The sequence below is a fragment of the Manacus candei genome, unplaced genomic scaffold (genome assembly GCF_025592945.1).
Source record: "Manacus candei isolate 608988 ecotype Guabito, Panama unplaced genomic scaffold, ASM2559294v1 h1tg000017l, whole genome shotgun sequence".
NCBI lineage: Eukaryota > Metazoa > Chordata > Aves > Passeriformes > Pipridae > Manacus > Manacus candei.
The window spans coordinates 28008080-28035342 of record NW_026138065.1 but is presented as its reverse complement, the minus strand read 5'-3'; the positions used below and the strand labels follow the sequence as shown (position 1 = coordinate 28035342).

The 27263-nt window shown below is 41.7% G+C and overlaps 1 protein-coding gene across 8 annotated transcripts; it reads right to left on the bottom strand.

Annotated features, from left to right (window-relative positions):
• STON1 (stonin 1) lies at positions 1 to 27263 on the bottom strand. 8 transcript variants are annotated; one of them, XM_051783689.1, is made up of 4 exons: positions 21178 to 21953; positions 13588 to 15566; positions 4570 to 4772; positions 1 to 4194 (listed from the first exon to the last, which is right to left on the bottom strand). In XM_051783689.1, the coding sequence occupies exons 1-4, from the start codon at positions 21468 to 21470 to the stop codon at positions 4120 to 4122; spliced, it is 2550 nt and encodes an 849-aa protein (XP_051639649.1). In that variant the 5' UTR covers positions 21471 to 21953; the 3' UTR covers positions 1 to 4119. The 8 variants fall into 8 exon arrangements, with proteins under 8 accessions (XP_051639649.1, XP_051639655.1, XP_051639656.1 ...); XM_051783693.1 differs by lacking the exons at positions 1 to 4194; positions 4570 to 4772 and adding exons at positions 8740 to 8844; positions 9007 to 9085 and having other exon boundaries at positions 21178 to 21969; XM_051783695.1 differs by lacking the exons at positions 1 to 4194; positions 4570 to 4772; positions 21178 to 21953 and adding exons at positions 7515 to 9451; positions 27011 to 27263.

Genomic DNA, 27263 nt, shown 5'->3' with positions numbered 1-27263 from the left:
TTGAAATACAACTTTATTTTTTTAATCAATATGCAATCTACAAAATGTTATTACAAGGTTATCAGCATGATCTGTTTGTACTTATACTGACAAAGAGACCCAAATAAAATTATAGTTTCCATTAACAGTAACAACACTGCTTCAGAGTTATCAGAATTATTGCTAAGAACTACTAACTGCAGCAATTAGTTAGTGTGTTTAGTTAACAAAAAGACAAATAAATGCAAAATAGAAGTATGGATACCAACACTGCAGCTAAGAAGCCTGTCAAGTAAAATAAACACAACCAAAAGTAATATGTGAAAATATGTTTTCAGATGTAAAGTACTTTTGGACAATTAATACAGAATCTGGGAAAAAAAAACAAGGAGCATAAGGATGACAGTGGCTTGGCACCAAGTTCAATGGAATGCATCATCATCCTCATTTCTCAGGAGCTGCTACACAGGGCCAACTGGACCATTGTTTCCAATCACTGTAAAGCTTCAGCTTTGACACCCAGCAACACCTCTTTTCCTATCTTTTGTGCTCTTTTCTGGTTGGAATAAGCACACACTGCAGGTTGCTTACTAACATCAAAAATCTTCTACAGCCCATTACCACGATTTCTTTCTTCTTTTTTTTTTTTTTTCCCTCCCCTTAGAGATTTTGATGCAGATCCCATTTTGTCGGTTAAAAGACTTCCATTGACTTCAATGGGTGTTTGAATCCAAAATTACATCAAGTACCATTTACCTACAGTAATACAATTAGTTGGAGAGAGATGAACGCGAAGATAAGGTCTGTCGGTTTCAGCTAATACGGCGCTTCGTAAGTAAGGCAAACACACTATAAAAATAGCTGTTCTCATTGATTTATGTTTTAAATACAAAATATCCCAAACCCTGCTGGTCCTCTCTGAAGGAAACGCAGATAGTATCTAAACACTGCCTTGTAGTAAACGTTAGCAAAGTGTCAGCATCTTAAGTGACCCAAACAGTTGGAAGCACTGCAGTGACTGCAGGCACTCGCTGCGGGAAGCAGAGATCAGATACGTGTGAAACCTGGTTCCTCACATGATGCCAGTGTACCTCATGGGTTATTTAAAGATCCAATCCTTCTGCTAGCTGGACACTGAGCATCACAACAGCTTATTGCAACTGTTCTTCCTCTCCATTCCCCCTCCCCCCCCAAAAAAAAAAAAAAATTACAATTAGACTACTTACAGCCCAGATTTTTAAAGAATCAAAGCTGATATGTTTACTCACTATCGGCTGCTGTCGTGTTCATGGAAAATGTTAGCAAATGAGTCGTAAACATTGAGAATATTTGCTCAGTAGGTTATACTCAAGGTTACCAGACAGTGCAGAAAAAAGGGGAAACCAGGGTGTTTCTGCTTAGGCATGTTGTAATAGAATAGGAAGTTAGAATTTGAGGGGGGAAAAAAAAGTCAGACAACCCAAACTTTCCTTCGTTAAACTGCAGCCTATTTTTAAATATTCTGACACCAAGGCATATAAACATCAGTTTGAGACTGAACAGGGCAATTATTCAACCTTAGGCTGCACTAATTGTCAGGTTTAAACAGAAAGCCATGTATTAGAGTAACTTTCTTTCAGTGTGGCAATATTTCTATGGAATTAATTCCCCATGATCCTGATCCAATTCCTATTAAAGTTAATAGCAAGACTTGCAAACCTCAGATGGAAATCCAAGAGTTTGCAAAGCTGCAACTTGACCTTTTTATGTTAATGAGTTCAGTAAGCCTGAATGACCATTTGCACCATACCAGATACAATACAGATTCACTAGGAGGAATGATGACTTGTAAGGTGGTTGTTCATCACTTAGGCCACTCACTCAAAACAATAGCTCATATCTTGAAGGGCCAACACTAGACAACCTTCTTAAACACATCCTGAAACAAAGCAGACACCTGAGAGAAGAAAAGCAGCCACTGCTTCTGTAACACCACCAGGTACTAAATGCCCAGGAGATGAGCGCTGTGAATGGAAGCACTAAGGTGAAAGAGTTCCTCCTTCTTAAGAAACAGAAAAACAGGGGCCAGGTGTGCAAGACAGGCTTTGGAGAGTAACCACTGTTAATAGGTTTACTAAATTAGATGTATTAATGCAAGTCAAAACAAATCAGCCTCAGACAAGGGTTTGTGCAGGTATTTGCAACACGTATTTTGCTTCCTCTACCTGATGGAGCAAAGAGGTTAATAGATATTGTAGCTCCAGTATAACCATGGACTTCAGCAAACTGCAGAACTTGTCATGGTGCCAAGTACAAACACTTTGCCCCTTAGTTCAGCCAAGCAGTATATAAACCAAAATTAAATATTAATAAAACACAACAAACATGATTTGAAGGTGCTAATGGTTTCTCAATTCAAAACACGGACGGAGGATGGAAGAGCTGAGACACATTTGGATCACTACTATACTCCAATGCTTGCTTAGATTTATAACAATATAATCTGCTAATAAAAAGGGATATATAGAGAAGCCCAAATACCATAATAGTCTATTTGGAGCTTTGGCAATGCAATACCCATAAAAAACCTGCCCTCAGGACTTACTGTAGAATCTATTACCCATTTCATTCTCAGCTTCCAAATGGGGGGAAAAGTTTATTGTGATGAACTAGGTTCATATTATGGCCTTCTGTTTCCTCAGACTGGTAATTTTCTCAGTGCATATCCCACATATTTCTACTTTTGGGGAATAACATTTATCTGTATTTTTACACAGTGTTCATATAAACAGTTACAAGCTGTACAAAATATAAAGTGAGGCAGTGCATTACTATATTTTTGTTCTCCACTAATTTCAGTTTGAAGTAAGGACAGTTTTAGGAAAACTGCAGCCAAAAAAAAAGTATCAGGAGCATTTTTTCAATTTATAAGATTTTTTTCAGACCTGGAATTACAGCCTGCAGAAAATGATCAAGGGGATAATGGCTGAGGGGAAGTATTAGAGCCTTTCCCTAAAAGACAATTGTTTATTGAAAACATATTTAACACACTGACATGATTAGTAGCTCAGGCTGCCTGATGAAGCATCACAGCTTCATGTCTCTTGGGACAGTCCATTTCTGCACTATTTCCCCATGGAAAATGCCTTTAAAGCCAGTAGCATGAAAACATCTCCATTCCCATGTATGAAAAGACTGTCTTAAAAGTTACTCAAAGCCACAACTTCTGCAATTTCCAAACCAACATCTGGAATTTGCATCCTAAAGGAGACCCAGAGCAAACAGCAGCCATCAGCCTTTTCCTCAGCTTGTGGGGGAAAATCTCCTCTGGTGTATATTCTCAAAGCCTCATCAAATGAAATGGGCCTGGACTGACTTATACTTGCTGAGGATCCACCCCTTACCTCACTTGCTACAGTAGTGAAAAAGAATTGTCTAATGCTGGCACAGAAATTACAATCACATGTGCCATATGTTTTTTTTCCCCTCGAGATTACTTTGAGAGAACCTATAAAGTGCTGGGGAGGAGACAGTCACAGCCACAGAAAAATGAAGAGTATTATTGCAGAGGAACTTTTCCCCTTTTTACCAATGAAATCACCCAGTTTCCAAGTCATTAATTAAGGCTCTTGTCAAGAATAGTGTTTTGACTTCTTCTGTTCACATACATCAAGGGGAGCAGAAACATGAGGGACTTGAGTTTTCAAACAGCACTAAGAAATATAATTGGTCCTGTTGGACCTTACACAGATGCTGGTCTGCATATAAGCAGTCTGGAAGCTTTTATTACCAAATATTACATGTCCAAGTGACATGAATTCTTTAAGTAGTGCCATTAGGTTTCAACATGGAGTATGAGATCATTCCCAAGTCATAGATACACAACAGGAAAAGAATATATTACAATCAGTCAATTAAGTGCTCACATCTTGCAGCTCTTTATAAGGAGAGCTTACTCATACCGGTATTCCCATGACAGGAAGCTTACTTGAATGCAGGCCAGTCAAATGAGTACTGATTTGCAGAATCAAACCCATAAGCATTAAAAAAAAATTCAATGACCATGTTTATCCTAAACTAGGTCACTGCGCTTCTTCTAACAATAGAATTTCCTATGTAAATTGATTCCTACTAATATCCTATGATGATGCCTCTTCTCTTTCACTGCATTAGGCAGTTGCCAGCCTTATCTGGGTCTTCTCCATCAAGCCTAATCCACTTCTTTTCAATTTCAACCTGTAGTTAGAAAACAAAAAGAACCAGGTAGAATTAGTAAATAATTGGACACCGAAAATGTGAACTACAGCAATGACATGAAAAAAAGCTTTGACAAGAACCAAAACATTTCCAGACCCAACAGATTTCAAAACCATTACTCCCAAAAATAGCTCAGCTGAGGAAAAACAAGGCTGCATTCACGGTTCTGTTTTTCAGCACCATCTTTGATCAGACAAGGAATTATTATTTAATTACTCTTTTGCTCAAAATCATTATCAAAAGTACATGCAAGATATGTTTAGAATACAGAGTACATTTGCTTTTCAAACACTGTATGGAGGAGTAGGGAAGAAGAAGAGGAGGAAAATACAGAAAGCATAGCCCTGAAAGTACCTGGCAATTGTAAAAAGCTTTCTGAACCACGTGTTTCTGGGGCTGCAGATCACTCTCTATGCCCAAGGACTTGACTTCTGTTCCTGAGGCACAGGTATCATGAACAACAAACTGGACAGTAGCAAATGGATACCAGTCAGATGGTATTTCCTGGTCTGATCCAAGTTCCAACTTATAAGACAGGCTGTGTGGATGATCTGAATCTTGAAAACAAAAAGAAAACCACCACATCATCAGTGAATTATCTTTTCTTTGTTTACAATATAAGGTTCATCTCCTAGCAAGAGAGCACAGCTCTATTTTTTATAAATACAGAGCAGTTGTTATGATACAAGATTATTCTATCTATAACATTTTGCTACTTGGACATAAGGTGCCCCTTTACTCATTTTTTTTCTGCTTCAACACACTTTTCACAATCATTGCAGTTTTACAAATTAATTTACACAAGATTTATCAAATCCTTCCAGCTTCTAATTGAGAGAAGAATGTTACAAACTTAGGGCTTCATTGCTATATTCATACTGTTTGGAAGAATCTAAGTTTTCTCTTAAAAATGCACTTCTTATGCTCATAGAAAAATAAAAACTGAAAGGAACCAGCGTAGCTAAGGCAGAGATGCTGCCCTGTGTGCAACAAGCCCCCTCTCCAGAGATCTCTGCTGTAGGAATTTTACTGGAGTGTTTATTTCAAGTACTACAGCTATCTTGTGTAACATCATTTATTACAGTATGTCTACAGCAGAAAGATAAAGGCACAGCTCAGAGTGCTGCTCAAACAAGATATATCCCAGCTGCCAGGCTAAGGGCTACCTGGACTCCCTTTCTAGCTTGGTTTGTTACAGGAAAAGAACATAACCCCATGTCTTCAGGAAAAAAAAGTATTGCTAAAATAACTGCCATGTTATAAAGCAGAGTCATGAAGGCCATGTGCAGGATATTCTGGAGCAGTGTAATCCAAGCTTAGATCCTAGGGATCAGTTGCTTTAGCATTTCTTACATGTGGCAGTGATATGGGAAAGCACTTTTGGCACAGAGGAACACCAAGGTGAAAGCCTGCTTTCCAAAGCAACTGAAGTCAGTAGGCTCACTGTGTGCATGAAAGCAGTACAATATAACATAACAAAAAGAATCCTCTCCAAATTCTTTAGGGCAAAATGTCGTAATTCTGTGTTTCTCCTTCTCTCCAGGATTTTAATCATCAGCACAGACTGGCTGCAGGCAGAAAAAAAAAAGCAGAGAAAGGATTGGCTGTATTTCGTCAAAGGCAAGCCTGGCAGTGCATATTTGGTTTTCATCCATTACAATGAATGGCATCTCAAAGTTCAGGCAAAAATGTTCCATTCTTTATGTACTGGCTTCCTCTGGTGACAGGAATCAATTTCATATCAGAATGAAGGAAATACTGAAGATGGAGTTAACACACGCTGAGCTTTATCCATCCCATGGGAAAAGTCATGGTAATATTCCACATCCACAGGCTCACAGGCATTTTGTAAGGCGAAAATAAATAAAAAAAAGCTACATCTCCATTGCTCCTAGGAGTCTTGGATCATCCTCTGCTCTGTGCTGCAGGTTTTCCTGGAATCTGCCTCACAGCCTGCCCAAGAGTTTAGGAAATAATTTACATTTGAGCAGTTTGATGGGCAGAGTTCTGTCACACATATCTCTGACTGCACTGGAGCAAAGTCTAATTCAATAAACCATCCTCCACATTTCATTTCAAGTCTGGCATAAATCAAAAGACCCCCAAAAATCAAGGCTTGAAGAGCATGAAATTCATGCTCTTTATTCTTAATCATACTAAAACAATTCATATTTTTTTACTAATTACATAATTAGCATAATTAATAATTCCCCTCCCTCTTCTTTGCTGTTTTGCACAATTAAAACTCAACTGCCTGGAATAAAAGGTGAGGGAAAGGGAGGAAGGAATAGGCAGTGTCCTTTGTATTATCAGCCCCTAAATTTCAGAGGGGGAGGCCTCCGACTCTTTACTCTTTTTCTCCACCTTTCTTTTTAACACGTTTAATAACAGTAAAAATAAACAGTAGCTTACAAAGCTGTTTGCTGACTGCAAGTGTTCGATGCCCCAAAGACACACACACACAGGAACACAGCAGCATTTACAGCCACCACTTCAGAGAAGAGACTTGTCACTGGACAAGGGCAGTCCTTCACCAGCTGGACTCCATATGTGGCTGATTTACAAGCATCCCCTGCAGACTTGCTCCCAGGAGCACATCGCATTCCATCCTTATCCTAAATGCTGATTCTTTACATGGATTTCAGAAAATAGTGCTATATGCACACCAGCTAGGATCCTGCACCATGGAAGAGTATCAAACTCTGGCCATGAAGTCTCCCAGGCGCCTCTGAAGAAACATGTATCACAATGGAGAGCCAGCAACCACTCCCCATGTGGGAGCAGATGCTTCTTTCTATCAAAGCACAGATCTATTACATGCTCATAAGGAAATGGTGACAGAAATCGAGGGAAGATGTCATGCAACTCACACATAAATGCAAAGGCAGATCCATAAAAGGGACTAGTAGGGATCACTGCAACAAAAAATGTGTAGGTCCCAAGTTTTGGGAACAAAGCTCCCCTAAATATGTCCAATATAATAGCACCTTTAAGGTGAGCGAGTAGGCACCCAGCAATGGCCAATGCCAGCACAGAGGGAGGGAAACCAAAGCAAACAGGACAGGCTGGAGAGATCAGATGGAAGAACTTCATCCCTCCTTGCAGACCTTGCAACCCACCCACCTCATCAGTCAAGGCACAATGCTTTACAACCCACCTGCACTTAAAAAATGACAACCATCACCCAAACCATGGCCCATGACCAAAAGGAGCAGCACTATCACTTCCCTTTCATACAAGAGCCTGCTGTTTAGTGCACTTGTGCATGAACTGGGCTCTGTCACACACAACTAGACAGCAAGGCTGGTGTGGGGGTGGAGTAAGAGGGACTGACTGCAATTTGAGCTAAATTAGGGCTCTCAGCATGTGTGAGACATTGCTCACACCTCTGAGCACACCACAGGACAGGGTCCTTCAGGGCACTAAAGCAAAGAGTGCCATGCCAGGGGCATGCAGCATGTGGCTGAAGTCTCAGGACAATAACACAAAACACAGAGACCAGTAAAACTGTAACATTAGGGATTTTATTTCAGAAATAGAGGAGGGAACAAAGTCAGAAACAAGGGTTAGAGACACCCGCCAACCCCTTCAGAATGAAGCTGCAGCACTGAACAAGTGTGAGGAGGTGGCGTTTCATCACTCATGTACCCAGGGATGGGCAGATCTCTGTATCTGGGATGTGAGCCTTGTCCGTGATCTGCTGCTGCTCATCTCTTGCTGTGTCCAAGCCCATTTCTCCTGCACTAACACTCTCTTGGTCCACAGTCCCTCTTCCAGACATCCTGGACGTGGTGGAATCAGCCCCTGTCGAGGTGTGCCTCTCCATCCTTGAATCCTCCATCATCCCAGCAACAGCTGTGGTGACAGCAGCATCAGCAGTGAAGGAGGCCATAAGGAGCACCCCAGTTTCAGAGCCAAACCACGAGATGTCATCCCACGTGTGCTGTCACAGCACCACAACCCACCTGAGCTGTACTCCTTTTGGCTCCCTGGGCCTGGTCCATTCTCCTGTGGTGGTGCCAGGATGCAGCTTGGCAACACACTTTGCTGTCCTGCTCTTTGTGCTGTTTGCTGCACAGACTGCACGTCAGACACAACTGAAGCATCCTGAGGAAGATAACAGGGGTTGCAGCACCAAAATGGCATGTCATGTCTTGGCTAGGGAAGCAGCACTCTCTGCCTCTGGGTCTATGGTTAATCAAGGATCTGTTGTTTGGAGTCCATTTGTGGTAGAAGGAAACCAGCACAGATCTAAGGGCTTTTGGAGATCAAATTCCAGCTGGAGGGGGGGAAGGTCTTTGAAGAAACAAATAGCAATGGGAGTTGTCTGGATAAGTATTTTGTCTTCCCAGAAATGGAATCCAGAAATAATCACTGCTTGGAATTTCCCTAGGCAGAGCTGATGGCAAATGTTGGATGATAGGTGTCCACTTGAGTCCAGGCATAAATGGTCCACAGTCCACAGCCTAGACCATTCCTCTTGGTCTGCTGATGTTTGTTGTGATTCAGTACCATACAGCCCTTAAAGAAATCTCTGGGTTTATGTTCCAGCTGACCCACACCCATGAGGTGGTCTTGATGTTGGGATGTAGTGAGTTCTGGGATGCTTCCTTTTCCTTAGGTGGTAACCTGCAAAGGTAGAGACAATAGTTTTGGGATCTCGGTAAGGCTACTGCCTCGGGTCCTCTGGAGCAGCCTCCATTGGACATTTTTGCATGCTCCTAAAATACAGGGCTCCTCCCAGCCCATCTATCCCTTGTACCAATGTCAGTGTCAGAAGGAGGTACTCACCACTTCACTTGTGGAGAAGTCCTGAACTCCTAGCAATGCTGAACTGTGCTAGGAGCGTAGAGCAACTTCTTCCCATAAGCTGTCAGACGACAAAGTGACCAACATTGGTTGACCAAACATTGCCTTAGTTTCCACCTAAAATTGGCCAGTCCTTATCATTTCTCCTCCATGAAACCACTGCTTCCCAGGCCTTGCATTACACTGGAGTTAGAATAACAAAGAGAGGCTGCATGTACAGGATCCTTTTGCAAAACAAACTGCAATGCTCTAATGGCCAGAAGGAGAGAGAAGGTAGTTCTGTGGAAAGACAAGTGGGTTGGAGTAGGCACAGTGTAATCTGCATACCATGAGACAACATATCCAGATGCAAGCCCAGTTATCCAAAATGTGGCCCAACAGGCATCCTGGAGAAATGAGCACCTGGCACAATGAAACTGAATCACTCCTGAAAGGCAACCAGATAATTTGGGGAGATAATTGAGCTTTTACTAGCTGATTTAGGAGACAGAAATCCTACAGTTTAAGTGCCTGTGCAACTTGTTAAGACTTCTGTGAATTGAGAGACTTTAGTCTGTCTTGATTCTTCAAGTCTGGTTCTTGTATCCTAAAAAAAACATTCCAAATTCTTGCTCTTTCTCTGAAGAATACCAACAAGAAAGCCAAAACAAACAAACAAAAGATCAGTAAAACTATGAAACTAGATTCAAAATATCATTTAACACTCATATGGCATTTCAAAAGCAATTAATAATCTAACTTTGCATCTATTCACAGTGTTTAGACCTTATTCATCTCTGTAAGTAACATTCAAGCAACCCTGATCTGAGAAAGGTTCCTGAAGCCAGGCAATTTAAGCCAAAAAAATGTACTGGTTATTTCAGTTAAGTGGTAATTCTATTTTTGCCAAAATTGGTCCAATTATAAAAGTCTTATTTTGAACACGAAAACACCAACAATTACTAAGACACAGATTTATAGTAGGATTGTTAGAAGTTAATAACTCCTGCAGCTATGTCTAAATGGCTGCATTTACCCAACCTGCTGGGAGAAATCCACAGGAAGTAGGGGAGTGGGAATGGTACCATCACCAAGGAGCAGCTTGCAATGGTGCCAGTGCCAGAAGGAGGTGGCTGGGCAGGGATGGAGCCCACCTGACAAAGTCATGGCTTGGAGTTTCCACCTAGGCAATTTAGAAAATAAGGAAAGCAGCAGCAGTTGCCAGGAACCGCATCACCTCCCACACTCCAGAGTCCATGCTCAGATGCTAAAGGCAGTAAAGGGCTGCCAGCAGCCACAAGCTCCCCTGGCTCCAATTTGCTGTGTTGTTTAATCACTGCTTCCCCAGCGTGGCTCCAGGATGCAGAATAAAAGAAGAAATAATCAGCTGAAGAGCTGTTGCTTTACACAACGGCCCAAGGAAGGAGGTGTCCTAGCAGGAAACACCACGGGACTCAAATTTACACAGCAAGCAATTAAAACAGAGCATTTCAAAGTCTCTCCCCAGTCCCTGGGCGAGACAGGTGCACACAATTTCTCCACTGCAAAGACTGGCCCCAGCACTGTGCTAAAATCGTAATATGTTTTGCATTTCCTTACAAGTGCCCTGACCTCAGAAATATAGAATCAATTTGCAGAAATTTCATTGGATCAGCCCTTCAAAGTCTGTGGCTTTTTTACTTTCTTTTTTACTTTTTTTTTTTTAAATAATGCTAACATTCTGACTCCAAGCTCTACAAACTCTACCTATGTATATCTGAATAAGCATAGGCAGCTTTTAAAAATCTAGAGTTTCTCACAGCTCATATCAACTTCACTTGACCACTTTTCCAAGGAAGTCCTTTAGTAGAATCCAGTGGATAATAACATATTTCAATGTCTATTATCGAAGCCACAATATAACTACAGGCAACCTTCTCTTTTCTTCTTTTTTTTTTTTTTTAAGAAGCCTTGGGCAAAGGTTTTTTGACAGCAAAAGCCTCGGCATATTTTTCCCACTGCGATAAACATATTATGAAAGTTTACATATTTCTATTAGTCTGACTGTTTCCAGATTTTTGGCACGCCCTGGGACAACTCTATTTTTAAACTCTTAACTGTGTACGGAGCACTTGATAAAGAGGTTTAAAATTTGACCAGGCAGCATTACTACTAAAATGTTTTTTCAAACACATGAGCATTTCAAGGATACAAATGATTCTGCAGGTCTCAGCCAGAGGAATTATTCAAATGTCAAAAGTTTAAGCTACTGGTAGAAAATAATGTAAAGCTGTAGAATGCCACAAAAAACCCCAGTTTTTACTTTCAAATAACATAAATTTAAAGTTAATTGTGCACACCAAATCTTAAGGTGAAAGAACTGTAGGGAATTAAAAACTTTGGAAGACTTAAAATCTTTAAAATTTCCTAAATTGATGACTTGGTTTTGCAGAACCAAACCTACATTAAACAGCAAAGAATACTAAAAGCTTCCCAAACAGTTAGTCCAGTAAGCCTTGAAAAAATACATGGCTCATAGCAGCATTTCAAGGTGCAAACCCTTGAAACCTGGAGCACAGGATACCCACATCTACAGATCTGGAAGACCTGAAGAATCTTTTTCTGCCTACTAATTCTCCAACACCTCTTCATCAAATCCTCTGCCCTCCCTGTCCATTTTCTACTCTCCCCAACCCCTCCTTTACTGCCTCCCCTTATCTTCCCTTCTCTCTGTCATTTCTCTCCCCCCACCATTAGTTCTGGCTTGGCTCCCTGCCTTGTGTTGGCACATCTGCTGATGCTGCATCCCCTCCTCTCTCCCACTGCCTTGGCAGCCACCAGCATCCTCTCTGAGCAGAGCAGCAGAAACCCAGCATGTAAAAGGGAGGGCTCAGCCAGTTCAGGGGGAACTATATATGGCATTAGCCACAGGTCCAAGCCAACCACAGCTTCCTCCAAAGCAAAAGAAAGGGAAAAACAGAGGTGGCATTAACACAACATAATTTCTGATTGTGACCGCAGCGGGGTTTGTGCTGTTCCTCCCACCGAGTGTATCATGGGGAAGTGAAAGGCACAATCACTCAAGCCTTGAGAGACCTCAGCACCTGAGCAAGTCCCAGTAGACACGCAAAGGGGACAAGCATTTCCATGCAGCATTGTTAGTAAACATACCACCTCTCATCTCTTGATGCAGGATGATTACAAATGCTGTTCTAATCCACAGGCAATTTAGTTCACACGTAGGTTCAGGATAATATTCTCTTTTCATTTGCTCCTGCCTCAGTCAATCTGTTACTTTTGTCACTGAAATATCAATCTTAACTCAAATATCCAATTGTAAAATAACAAAACAAAGTCATAAGTACCTAAACAACAGGTCAGATTAACTATAACTTAAAATTAGTTAAAAATGAGGGGGAAAAAAAATCCTTGGGAATTTTTTTTTAATACTTTTGAATGTTAACTCTCACCTGCACATGCATTTAGCTGTCAGAACCTGGGAGCTTATTACTAACATATCTGAAAGCAGGACTTAAGAAGATGAAATCTTTTCTGGACATTTTAAAGAGGCAGTTAGGATAATACAAGACTAGGACAATCCATTTGTTAGTAACACACACTTACCCCCTTTTTAAAAGTACAGATTATACAGATATTTTAGGCAAAATGCTTTAACAGGTGCCCTTGTCTTACACAAATTCCCAAAGCCCAAAGTACGTATAATGCATATTCAAGCAAAGGATCAAATGCCTTCACTCTACAGAACTTAAAGCAGGATATTGTATTCCTCAAGAATTTTTATGCCTTTAGAAAAGTATTATGCCTTTAAAAAAGTACTGGTAACATGATTGAAAATTGGAATTTTAAAACCAAATATTTATATTTTTCTTCTCCGAAAAGTCATATTTTTTCTGGTAAATTAACTACTTCCATGTATGCAACTATAAACACAGCTGGTTTTATTGCTGCAAGTTTTCAGTGAGGTACCACTACCAGAAAGGAATGGGAATAAAGTGGGAGGCATTTTTCATCAGTGCAGCTATTGCCAAGAATGTACAGTCTCAATGCACAAACTAATGAAAGAGGTACCTGATATCAACCTTTGCAAAAGCACAGTCACCTTCCTATGGGAAATTTGACCACAGAATTTTCTAATTATGTATCATAGTTACCATTTCTTAAACAATGCTGGAAAGCCACACCCAACAGTGACAATACCACCTTTCCTATTAACTTTGTGATATCAGGTGGGCGAATCATTTTACCAAAAGACTTTTTCTTCCCATCCCACCCAGAAAGAACAAACCCTTTCCTCTGTCTTACTGAAGACTTGATGTTTACTCAGAATGATGAGATCCACTTCCATGATGCTGCTCACTTAAAATGATTGACAATAATACATCTGTCTCCATCAAATAAATTAGGAAAATATCCTTTAAAAAAAAAATAAGGCTATATTCTCTTTTTCCTAAAAGATTACTCCAGCTTCTACCAATAGCAGCACACAGATAAAAACCCAAAACAGGCAGATAATGGAGGTACACAAGCACAAAACCACTGAAGACACACACCCAATCCCATAACTTTATAGTGCAAATTATTTACTTGAATTTTTATCTGGAAGCCTGTCAATCTTCCACACCACAGCCCTGTAGGCACTCTCGTATTTTGCTGTTCCAACTGAGACTTGTATTACAGGATCGGATTCAACCTCGTGCAAAGCGCCAAGGCATGCTCTCCTATTCATTTTTGCTTTTAGGGACTTCTGCCTTTGGAGGTTCATGGTCCAAAGTGCTTTGATCCACTGTGTGGGAACAGGAAAGCGTATCATAACATTTTCACAGTATTTCACAGAGGGTAAACACGTTGGGATGGGAGCAGTTGAAGACATATTTATAAAAGCCTGAAGTTCAATGTACGCCCCCTGAACCACTACCGCAGCCTTCACGGAAAAGGGAAGGTCTTGCCCATTATACCGTGTCCTGAAACGCATCAGTTCCAGCCTACAGGCATCCGGAGGTGTAAACTTAATAATCCGTGACTGCTCGAATTCCTGCGCTTTGACACAGTTATGGAAATGGCAATCGAGAATATCGATCCACTTCTTCTCCTCCTCCTTGTCGAAGTAACGCTCGTCCCTCTTCTGGAGCTCCAGGTCATTCAGGGTTAGGAAACAGTCGGCACCTCCATTCACAAAACAGAGGCAGTAAATGTGCGTGATGACGGCACTTTCTACGAGTTTTCCTTCTGCCTTAGTGACTTTCCCCCAGAAGTTATCCACTATTTCCAGAGTCATTTCTTGCTCTTCATAATTCCTCTTTTGTCTAGAAAGAGTAGGAAGTTTCATAAGCTCTTCCTCAACCGTTACGAGGAAATCAGTGAAGTCATTATAATCTGTGGTGCCCAGTTTTAACATCTGCTCAGCCTCTGGCTCATGGATCACTTCTACTTTAGGATGATACCTCCTTTTCTCTGTGTATGACACACACTCGATCTTCACGGTATGGATTTTTCCCGAGACATTGTAGCTCTCTAATTTGGGTTCGGACAGCTTACATTGTGGCTGCAGCTGGAATTCCTTGAAAGGTTTCTCCAGGCCCTTTTCATAATACATCTGCAACACACCTCCGGGTAGGACGCTCAGGTAAATAGGGCCCCATTGCCGAGATGACATCATGTTCTTCTTTTCAGGAATCCTCAGCATGAATGGCCACCCATCTGCTTTCCGGCTCCTGAAGAGGCTGTGTGGGATAGTGGGGGAGAGCTTGTGCCAGGCGTGAGCGCTCGAGACGGGTGGGTTTTCCACGGTGTCACAGCTATCAACCTGCAGGTGTTCAAGCCTCTCACAGATGTAACTGAAGGAGCCCTGGTTAAGGCTTTTCTGATCGTGACAAGTTTCTTTGTCTTTAGTATGATAGATGCTCCTGTCGAGTACTCTGTCCTTCTTGTGCATGCTAACATTAGCTGGTGACATGCTGAGCGAGCACCCTTCCTTCCAGAAAGGACTGGAAAAAGCACAGTCGCTCTGGATGTATGGGAAGCGCCCTGGAGCTAACTCCTCACAGCTTCCTGGTGAGTTAGGGCTTCCTTTGTCTGCTGATTTGGAGACTGAAGTCTTAACTGGATGGTCATTAGGTGAGGTGTTCAAAGGAAGGCTACTCGGTTTCTGTGAGGCTAGGGATGAGCAAATCCCGGGTGATGGAAGAAGGTTAATGTTTGAAGGCCATTCAGGGATGGGATAAAGCATGTGAATCCCAGACTTTGGGATACACGGGTTTCCTGGGTACTCTCTGGTAGGTGTAGTAAGTGGAGAGTTGCTGGGAGGTCCAGGACTTAGGTAGAAATCAACTACAGGAGATGAGAGTGGAGTGCTGCCTGTCGAAGATGACCTACTTGAAGACTCATGCAGACTAGACAGATTGAGTTTAAGGCCATTTGCTTTACAGCTACTCTGAGTATCAACTGATTTCTGAGGTGACTGGAAGAGCGGCTCATCATCAAAGGTGACCCAATTTGCTGGATTTGTGGAACACATCTTGCAGGAGAAGCTTGAGGCACTTGCACACACATCACCCGCACACCATCTATGAAGAAACAACAAACACGAGCAGAAATAAATTCTCTTGAAAGACAAAACAAACCTAGCCCTTATAAGATTCAAATCACACAAAGCTCAAATTTGCAAGCAGTTCACAAATCCAGTGTACTTTGTGTTTTACATGTATAATCTGGCATAGCTGTGTCGAAACAGATAAGCTGCCCAGGAATCCTCACTGCTCTCTCATGTTGGGAGTTCTAAGCTCTGTGAGCTGCTCAGAGCATCTGATGAACGCAGCCTCTCAGTCAGAGAGCAGAAAGCCCCAGAGTGGTGTAGGACTGCTTGCATAATACTTTCAGCTTAATACTATACAGCATAATACTATACAGCTTACGTGTATTTTGCAGTATGGACAGAGATTTTCCATACTAGGGATCTGCTCCAGGTGAGGCTTCCCCTCCTTCCCCTCATGAAACAAAACAGCACTTTACTAGGAATGGTGCAACTGTTTCCAAAAAGAAAATCAGGAAGGTGAGAGGGGATTATTTTTTTCATGAAAAGCTGTAGCAACTAGGTGCTGATGGCAAAGGTACACATACTACTGCTATCAAGGGCAACCAGCCCACCAAGATAACACACACACTGAGCAATCAAGGCAGGCGTTCTCCTTCTGCGATGGACATGAGCAAACAGAGCAGTTCCGTGAGCATCCACGGGTGAGAGGCAGCAGGAGCATGTTGTGGCCACCAGAACAGACCTGGGACTCATCACCCACTCCATGCTGACATCTGAGGTGCCTCCTGTCAGGAACAGCATGGGTAGACTGGCCCCAGATGCCTTCCGGACCTGGACAGGAATCTCTTTACATCAGTTCCTTCAACCCAGACTTATTCTCTCAAGGACTGGACATGTTAGAAAGAAGGGTGGAAAGGCATAAACTTATAAACAAGAAATTAGCCCTAAGAATAAGTGATACGTTCCCATTAAAGGGTAGACTATGAGCATCCACTGCAGATAAAACACTGGTGAAACAGAAGTCAAGGCCAAGTAACAACATAACTGCTAAGCACTGAATTGGCTGGTGGCCTGGAAAAAGGACAGGTCTTTAAACCAATTAATAAACTACACTCCATCAAACAAAGTGTCTTTGGTAAAGGGCTCAGCTGGATGTCCTCAGAGCAGGACTGTAACCAGTAAATAATTAATCTTGCCTTCGTGGTTTTAAATCATGCACTGAACTTTAAATGTGTTCACTGCATCCTTATGCAGAGTATGCTGTCCCCAAAGTTTTTCCTCCCCACTGCTCCTGACTGATGAGGGAGTGAGCAGTAAATTGCTAATGCCTGAGGAGGAATCGAGTACAATGAAGCACCATGGGGCACATATGAACATCGCTCATTTGATAAAAAGTTATTCTTGTTGTGTCAGAACACATTCACATTTGCCTGAAAGCACAAAGAAGGCAAAGTTCATATAGACAAAAACCACCTGCACATACATTACTCCGTTAATTAAGGTCAGCTAACGATGACTTAAAGCTATTCCCCTTCATGCACAGACAGCCACAGTTAGGCCATTTATTAATTGCACAGTGCTACAGCACACAATCACGTAACCATAAAAGCCATTCTTTATCTGTAACATTTAGAGAACAGTTAATTTCTAGACATGCCACAGTTCAGCCAAGTGAAATCTTACGCTACGAGTCATTATTTTACCATTTCTCCATTATTTCTTGGCCAGTTTATGGCCGTTAAGAAAGTACCATAAACCATGGCACAGCCCACTCTCTCTGCAGCTGAGCAACTGAGGGCTTGCAGTGGAGGAGGACTCTGGTCCTTCATTAGTTTTTGAGCTCTCGACCTTTTTGTTCAGAAAAATATTTGCACTATGCTAGTTATTTTATAAGCACTCTCCTCTCCACTTACAGAAGGAGAGAGAGAAAAGGAACAAACAAGTTACAAATTACTACCATAGCTCAGACACACACAAGTACCAGTGTATCATTCACCCACACAATCACATCATCAAAATAAAGTGCAACAATGGAAAGAAAAATCACAGCTATTTGTTCTTGGACTTGGTCATCATTTTTGTCTCCCATTCCACACCCTTCTCCTCCTCTCCCTCTGGTTGCCACCATGCCTCCTTCAGCAGTATATATTGATTGTCTCTAGATCGGGAAATTTCAAAGTTTTCAGCCCTTGTTTCATCTTTAACAAGTGTCATTTGTTAACAGCAGCTTACGTGATGCTGTCTCGGGCAGTGGATTTTTTTGTAACAGCCAGGACCGTGGGGCAGTCTGGTAGACAAAGAGCATAAGGAAACAGCCTCAAAGGCTGCCACTAAAAACTCCTCTGGAATTTACAAGAGATAAGCATCTGCCAGTGAGAGAAAAAAACCACTCTGTGGATGGGAGAGGGAGCCTTTCTCTCTGGAGGGGCTCCAGGGATGATCTTGGAGTACTGGGTAAAGCTCAGTGGAACTGACGGTGAGCTCGGCAGCCTGACAAGGCACAGACCTTTGGTGTGACCACAGCCACACTCAGGGGTCAAATCACCCAACGCTGAGATGCACCAGTAAAAGAGAAATCATAAAATGGGAATGTAAGTACATAGAAATGTGGCTTACAATAAAGAACAAATTTTGCAGCCTGTTTCCCTTTCTTGTTAGAAATGAAGCTTTTCATTGTCTTTTATTATTTCGAGATGTTTGGGGGTTTTTTTTCACAATGTTACTATTCACTTTTTAAAATGTGATGCTACAGATTATTTGGCAGATTTTTTTCCTGTTACAAAACAGAAAGATGTTTGAAATCCACCTGCCAAATATTTAATTTCAGTCAATAAGTGTCAATGAAGAAAACCACTTTCCCAGATGGAGCTCTCCTCTGCAGTCACAATACCCTCAATTGTACCTGTCTGAAGCTGAAGCTTTGACCTTTTGTTACTGTTCCAGATACATGTGAGGTTTTTTTAAAGGAAAAAGGTACTGATGATAGCAAAAACACACAGGCAAGAAGTAAGTGTTGCAATTGACAGCAGTTCCCCTATTGTTGCTCTACTGATCCCCAAAACTGACTACTAGGAATGGAGGAAAAAAGTCCAAATGGATTTCTACAAGCTGTTTGTATAGTGTCATGGTAATAAAAGGAAATAAACCCTTAATCTAGTATTTAAAAAAATATAAAATAAGTCTTATGCTACATCACTTGTTCTCTGATGCTTTTACATCTGCACAACACAATAAAGGAATGCTTTCAAGTTCTATTTTGTCCTAAACGGTTCTCCAGATTCCTCCTTATGAATTGGGATGTTCTTCCTTGAAATTGCAGTAAATCTGGGCTTCAGGATGGATGTGTTTTGCCTCCAAATAGCAAAGGGCCCCCATGGGATCCCCATAAATGTAACCCAAATGCTTTGGCTAAGAGGAAAATGATACAAGATGCCATTGATCTCCATTACCATATAAGTTATGTGGCCCATAACATTTAAATTACAAGCACGTGTGGTATCTCCTTCAGATATGTGACAGGAAATACCATTGTTATAATATTGAAACTGCCAATAAAAAAAAGCTGGCTGAAATAAAGAGTTGCTCCTAAATGCATTAATGCCAGTGAACCCAAAAGTTATGACTCATCTCAGTTCATCCTCTTCTGCTGAAAATGGTCTTCCCATTTATTAGATTAACACAGTCCCTCAGCATTTAATGAACAGTAGTTGCAGCTTAATTTCTTCATTTTAATACCTCAAGGAAGGAAGGAAAAGAAATTCTACCCTATTATTGAAAGATTTCATAGGCTGTAGCTATTACTGGGTCCTTTGTTGCTTCAGAAATCCCAGATCAAATCTACAGCAAAAATACTCAACTTTTGTGCCTTGCTGGGGAATACTGTAAACTCTTCCTACACTGAACACTAATAATAACTTCCTACTCACTCCACAGTGCAATTCAAGGTATTGACTTTGCTACTTTTAATCCTTTTAACACCTCAGTCCTCAGCAAGCTGAGGATGCTCAGTTGTCATCAGCAATATTCCCACCACCCTGATAGTGCAGCCTTGCACCACCTCCTTCATAACAGGGAAGGAGCAGAATCTGAACCAGCATAGTGTATGATTGAACCCTCTGTGCATCTCACTCCCAGGGTCTTCCCTAAAATTTGGCACCAGTTAAAATGCTCAAGCATGTCCCTTCTGACTTAAAAACAAAGGTCCTCTTTGAAAATATTGGAGGAGCATGGGGTCAACGAATGGGGAATGAGGGGGAAACACTTCCCTTCTGCAAAGCATAAAGCAAGTAAACACAAAGTTTAATAGACAGTACTCACATTCCCAAACACAGAGGAAAGCATAATTTTATGAATACATTTCTTCTTGCCTCTCTAGTTCCAGAGGCCATCGCGGTTTCAAAACTGTTAAGCCATACATCCTCTAAACAAATTGTCTTTTTAACACCTGAGCACATATCTTATGAGAGCCACTTGCACAGTGGACTTTTATTGGGCAAATATCAGCCTAACTAATTGTTTCAAGCTCAAAAAAACCCCCCAGATTTATATACACTCAGTGTGACAAAACAGTTAAATAAATCCTTCAAAACAAGCTGAGCTCTTCTCATGAGCTACTCTGTGGACAATGCCTGGACATTTTATTTCCACTCTTCCAGAAAAACTATGGACTCCATACACTACTACGTGCCAATTATATTTCCAGGAACAAGGTCATCTGTTGCATACAGGCTATATAGAAACTTAATGCAAAACTCTGCATACTGTGCAGGCTATGGTGAAGCTGTCCCATAATGATACCATACGAGTTGTTACTGCTTCTTGAACACATATGTAGACAATTCTTCATGCATTTTGCCATAAAGTGTAGTAGTCTTGCAGGGAAGTACAAATTCTCTGCGGATTAAGCAATAAAGAACATATGGTGTATAAAATACCCTAAACGTTTCTAAGCCCTTGTGATATCCAAGTATAATATGGCAGATTTATCTCTGTATTGTACAGCCATATTCTTTGTATCACTGTTTCAGTTATTACTTAACTCCGGAAAAAAACTTGAAGCACACCTTCTACATAAAATACTGCTTGATTTATGACAATTTGCCTCAAATTTTATTTTGATACTACATATGGCTGCACTTTTATTTAACTCTGCTCTGCCTCTCCTAGACACACCCAAAAAAACTTCTCCAACATATAACTCCGAAATAAACATAAGCAAAAGGCACAACTGACGGGAAACAGGAATTTCTTGGCTCTCACTGGTATTTGGGATATATACATGGATTAAGCCTCCCACTGCATTACTCATTTTAGAAAAAGGAATTGGTGTAATAGTCAAAAATATACAACTTCAAAGTGCAGTGTGACCTTATATTTACATTGCCTGCTCTCTGGGGCATAGACACAGCTGGGAGAATTTTGGAGCTCACAGCTAATCTGTTTAATTTGGAATTCCTTACTCTTGGCCCTGAGAGCTGGAGGAATTAAAGCTTTCAGCTTTTGACAGTGAGCACGTCCCCAGAGCAAAGGCAGGCGCAGCTCTTGCAAACACCTCTTGCCATTACTTGTTTCTGCCCCGAGTCAAAGGGGAGGTTACAAACAAGGTGGTTGGTAGACGCACACGCAGGCTTGAGAAAGCTGACATTTTTAAGGGCATCAACACAAACACCACAGTATGTTCACGAGTGGAGACAACTTCCCTTGATAGGAAAAGGGTATGGCAGAGACTGAAACAGTCCCTGGTGAGGATGATGTCACAGTTTGGGATGTGGGGGACGCCCCACCACGAGGACAAGTACTGACAGCTACAGCACTGCCAGTCTCTGCACGCCGGGAAAGCATCCAGCATCCAGCTCGGGAGGGATGCTACACACAGGAACTGGACAAGGGAGGCCTGAAGAATTGCCCACTCCTCTGCCTCAGAGTCACGTCTCATGCTTTAAAGGCTGTAAGCAGGTATGAGATTCACACGGGAGGGAAAACCTATGGGAAGCTCTCAAATGAAAAATGAAAAAAAAAGCAGCAGATTCACATCCCTGCTAACTATCCAAGCCTGCTCAGCTGGGGCTGATTTGGGTCTTCCCCAGAGAAGTAGCTCTTCTTGCTCCCAGCAGGAGGAGGTTAGATGGTGAGGACCTTCCAGTTTATATGAAAATTTAGCATAGCTATTCAGAACAGTTCTCATCTTTGCCATGAATAATCACCCAAACCTCAGCTGCTATGCAGTGTAAGTAAACTCCTTTTCATGTCCAGATCCATTCTAGGAGACCTTCCCTAACACTCAGATGTGAAGTCGTTCCAAAGCTGCCTCAAAAAGACAACAAAACATCATGCATGACTGGTCTTGTGTGTAACACCATCGGCTTCAACCAATCTTCCCATTCAGAGTAAGCTCCAATTCCCACACCCTCCCTCACCCCACTCAGCAGCCACACCACCACGGGTGAGTCAGATCAACTTTGTCCTTCAGTGTTTTCTTAGTGAGGAATAACAATCAAGGCAGCAAAGCATAGAGACAACATTTTACTGAAAGTTTTCATATGATTTTATGGAGACAAGCCAAAGGTATTTTCTATAGGAGCTGAGAAATTTTTAAAAATCATGGCAGCACAGTCACCTGGGATCTGCACTGCCATTCCTCTCAAGAGTTTTGCAGAGCTTGCTATCAGGAACATAACTTTCAGAATGGAGTAAGGTAAACTAAATAGAATAAACTAAAAATAAATTTAAAATACCATAAATGAAATAAACTAAAATAGAAGTCTAATTTATTTGTCATTGGGAAAGATCCCGGAATGGAGACCTGAAGCCACTCTTGGAAGTCACTCAAGAACTTCTCCATCAGCACACACAGCCAAGCATTGAGCTGCAAAAAACAATAGCAGTCCTCTTACCCTTCAGGCCACCTCTCTCTCCTGAGGGGAACTATAAGGTTATTTGCAGAAGTTCCTACACTACTTGCTGTGACTTAGCCCATATGCAAACACATTAAAAACATGAGTCAGTGAATGTGACAGCACGGAGAAGTCAATTAAAAGCCAGTCTCCAGCTACAAAACATTCAAAGATCCCAGGCTCGCAACAAGCACTTTCTAACATGAAAGAAAAAAAGTTTTCCCGATCCACAGCTGCATGTAACTATTTTGTTTCAGGAAGATGCAACCACATCTTACATCACAGCACCAACTCTAGATAATTCTGGCACATAAGAAAGAGCCGGACACAGGTACACTTATAACCTGTTTCGTGGTTTTTTCCATGCAATCGAAGTGACAAACCCCACACATCTCTGGCATATCATTATGTCTTACTGCAAAAATAGCAAACACCATTACTCGACACAAGTCTAAGCATCTCTGTTGGGTACCTCAGTTCTAATTTCTCAGTCATTTCTTCCAGATGACACCCAAGAGTTCTATCTCGGATGTCCCGCATTTTCCTGTTTACAGGGAGGATTTCCTATCTCAGAAGGTGACAGACTGTTCCAGTTCCAAGTAACACATGTCTAGTAGCACGTGGTTCTGTGCATCTTTGGACTCCAGGCCGGTAACGGAGAAGGCAAGACAGGGTGTACCCATGTTTGTGCCCCATTTGCTGGCAAACAGGATGGTCACAAGAGGACACAGTCTGCTATCACAGACAGTGGGAACGTTTTTACTAGCTTGAATGAGAACATGACTAAATCCTAAAAACCAAAAATGAGTTCTCTATGTTTTACTGAACACCTTTAACAGAGGAAAACTCACTTTTCCTAGAAGAAATAACAAAAAGGCTAATCAAATCAATATTGACTACTCAGTGTTGTTAATCTCTTCCTATCTGGATATCTAAGACACATTATTTGTGTGAAGACGCAATTGCAAGTTGTTACACAAGATGCAATTGCATCTCCTGAAAACAAAATAGTTACATGCAACTGTGTATTGGTAAAACTTTCTTCTTTTTTTTTTTTTTTGTGTTATAAAGTGCCGTTGCAAGACTGCGATCCTTAAATGGTTTTTAGCTGGAAACCGGCTTTTGACTGACTACTCCGTGCTGCTGCACTTAATTTCTTCCTATCATCAAGTTAGACAAGATATTTAAAAAATTCTCTTCACTGCGTGTATGTGTTTCTCTCGTTTATACAACACAATCCCTCCATGGGGCCTTTCTTCTTTCTGGAAGTAAAACCCCCTGTTAGAAGAGGGATGGGGAGAAGGCAGAGGTTGCTGGTCAAGCTGTGGGGAGCAGTGTGGGCTCACTCCTGAAAGGTGCTTCTGTTCCCACTCCCATTCAGTTTCCTGGCCCAGTCCTGCTTTATCCTCTCTGAATCACACTCCTCTTCAGCATCACCATAGTGACTGCATAACTTACACTCTGTAGGCAGATTTCAGAGAGCCAGGGGACAATTGCAGTAGAGTCTCATGTAAACTGTTTATTGACATTAGCTGACATTTTACTGTAGGGAAGGTTTGTTGGGTTACTGTAATTAAAAAAAAAAAAAAGCCAACCAACCTTCAACACAGTGCTCTGGCCTGGAAGAGACAGGAAAATAAGACTATTTTTATTTACAGCACTTCTGCGGGTCACTAAGTTAATGGATTGTTACTGCATCTACTGAAGCAATTTTTAGCTGTGTTTAGGAAACATGTTATTATTAGGGACGCACGCACATCCCACAAAAGAGCTCTGGTCACGGCAGCTCTGCAGAGTGCTCTGGCAAGTAGTTTAACATCCCAAACCTCCCCCTCTCCTTTCCCCCCACGAGCAGAATCAGAGATTTATAATAGGCTACCAAACATCAGAAATGCGGTTATGGGTGGCTGTCCCACTTCTGTAATATAAAAAGCCTTTTTTTTTTTTTTTTTTAGGATTAAGCAGCCCTCTGGATTAAAAAAAAAAATCTGGAGTGCTTTGGCACACAGATCACACATCAAAATACTAAGCTGTCTGTAGTTAGAAACAAATTTAAACCTGGTCCTCTACTAGTGTTTGCAGTGTCCATGGAAAGGGATGGATGAAATGCCACAAAGAATACATGACATAGAAGCACACTTCAAAACCTTTGCCACTAATCTCAGAGTGAATATTAAAAGGTAAGGAAGCTAACAGAAATACTACATTCAGCATATTCACTGAACAATATAATATTCTCCTTTTTTAAAAATTTATTTTTGATTCAGAGTCAGTTTTTATATCTGCATTTAAAATTACCTCATGCTTTAGTGCCCAACACACAAGTATTAATACTTTCCTGGAGATGACCTAAGCTTTGCAGAAGTCTCTAAACATGAAAAGTACTGCCAGACAGCTATTAGTAACATTTTCTCACAAATCAATTCTCACCTTCATTGCAGGATACTCCCCTTCTTCCTGCCTTAGAAATACTAACACTAACAAGAAGGAGTGTCCCAGCTGAATCCTTGTTTATTTGGATAGAGGTATTTTTTAATAGCAACTGATGACAGTCATGTCAGAAAGTATAATTCACAATGCAGACACCAAAAAAAGCCTCTTTTGGGTTCCTCTCCAAAAGCCTTTTAAGACAGACATGTGGGTAGCCTGGTTTCCTGAAGCAAAAGACATCAACTTATATTTATAATGATCAAAAACATAAAAAAAGGAGTGGTGGACTAGAGGGACCTTGTTTACCAAAACACAAAGTAAAACACTGTCCATAAGAGTGCATCTCTATTTGTGTAGTTGTGTGGATTCCATGTTGAAGTTAATATTCACACACAGACTAATTTAAAAGCTTACATCAATTTGCTATTCAGAGATCGACAAGCTGGGCCATTAAGCTCATAAATCCCCATAATTTTTAAAGTGATAGAAAATAACATTTATTATATACTCATTAGGAAGAAGGAAAACAATCACACTGAGCATGAAGCAAGCACCTCGTACCTGCCTTCGGGCATGTTTTCCCACAGGTGTGATTTACAACTCCAACATCAGTTAAGTACAATCTCCAGCCACACCTCCTGTTGTACGAACTACTTCTATGCTTGACCACAACTAGTTACAGAGTGCAGTGCTAAGTTCTCCTCGACTCAAACATGTAGTCAAGAAAGCAGTTAATCTTTCCTCACAGCATTTTCTCCCTGCAGATGCTTCCAGTGCATGAAACCAGACAACAAGTGTTGCCTTCAGCTACTGCTTTTTCTTCTTTTACAGATAGAGAAGAATCTCAGTCCCCAGACAGGCAAAAGTGAGTTAACAGCAAAATAAACAGTTCATATTTAAGAGCCTCAGGCTCCAAAACTTCTGTCCCCTCCTCCCCAGACCGTCATTACCACTCTCCCAAAAAAAACTAAGTCCTGTTTGCAGAGAAATCTGTCGGGGTTTCTATTCCACTCCACCTCACAGAAAAAAACACTGGGGAAGCACAGAACTGTGCAATTTAACTTTCGCTTGGCTCCCTAAAATACCTTAGTCAGCAGTTTTCTCAGCACACTTATTTACAACAAATGTCAGGACATCTACATCTTTTAAAAAAACCTCACTGCACAGTCTCCCTTCAGTGAGTACTTACCTAAAGCCAGAAAACGAACACTTTCTGTATTTTTTCCCATCTACGGTACGTTTGAAACACCATCTCTGGGATTTGCACTAGGGGTATATATGGTAAGTGCAGTCTAATCATTTCAACCCCATGTAGCACACCATTCTGCATCCGCTCCGGTTGTTTTCCCAAAGCCCCGGCTGGATTTACGGGAGAGATTTCTGCAGCAATGATTTCAAACACCATGAGCCTACGTGCATAGTTTAACATCATCAGCTGAACCACTAGGAAATATGAGAAAGGCTCCAGGAATTCACTTAACTTCGAGTATTAAATAAAAAACACTCCTCAGCTGCCTCAGACTCCTCCCTAACAAGGCAAAAGTCATGGGAATGTGATCCAGCAGGATGCCCGGCACCCAAACGCTACCGATTTCCGCTGCAATTCAAAGCTCCGGGCAAAGCCATCCCCCTTTCACCACTTCTACTTTAAAAAGAAAAGGAAAAGGGGAGGAGGGGAAAAGGAAAGGGGAAAAGGGAGAGAGAAAACGAGAAAGGAGAAAGGAAAAAAAGGGAGAAAGAAAAGGGGGGAAAGGAGAAGGAAAAGGGGGAAAGGAGGGGGAAAAGAGAACGGGAAAGAAAAGAAAAGAAAAGAAAAGAAAAGAAAAGAAAAGAAAAGAAAAGAAAAGAAAAGAAAAGAAAAGAAAAGAAAAGAAAAGAAAAGAAAAGAAAAGAAAAGAAAAAAAAAAAAAAGAAAAAGGAACCAAATATTTTTGTTATATGTATCATGTTCTTTAACTAAAACAAAGCAGCTCCATCCACCGGCCCGTTTCAAGCCAGAAGAACTTCGGGGCTGCGCCGCAACTACCGGGAAAATTCCAGCTCGGACGGAGCCCCCACGGGCCCCGCTCCCCCGGCCCGGCCCCAGGAGCGGCTGTCCCCGAGGCAGAGCCGCCCCGGCCCGTTCTGTACCCGCTCCTTACCAGCTCCTTACCCGCTCCTTACTCTCTCCCTTCCCGTCCCGATCTCGGTCCCGGTCCCGGCACGACCCGCCCGCCGCCGGCAGAGGCAGCAGCGGCACCGGGTGGGGGGAGGTGGCAGGACAAGCCCCGCCCGGCCACATCCCGGGGGAGCATCCCCCAGAAAGGGGCAGCAGCTGCTGAAAGACGGGAGACTCCGAGGCGGACCAGCACCGTCAAAGTTCCCCTGGGAACAGGAGTTCCTCCAGAGGCATACAAGGCTTGGAA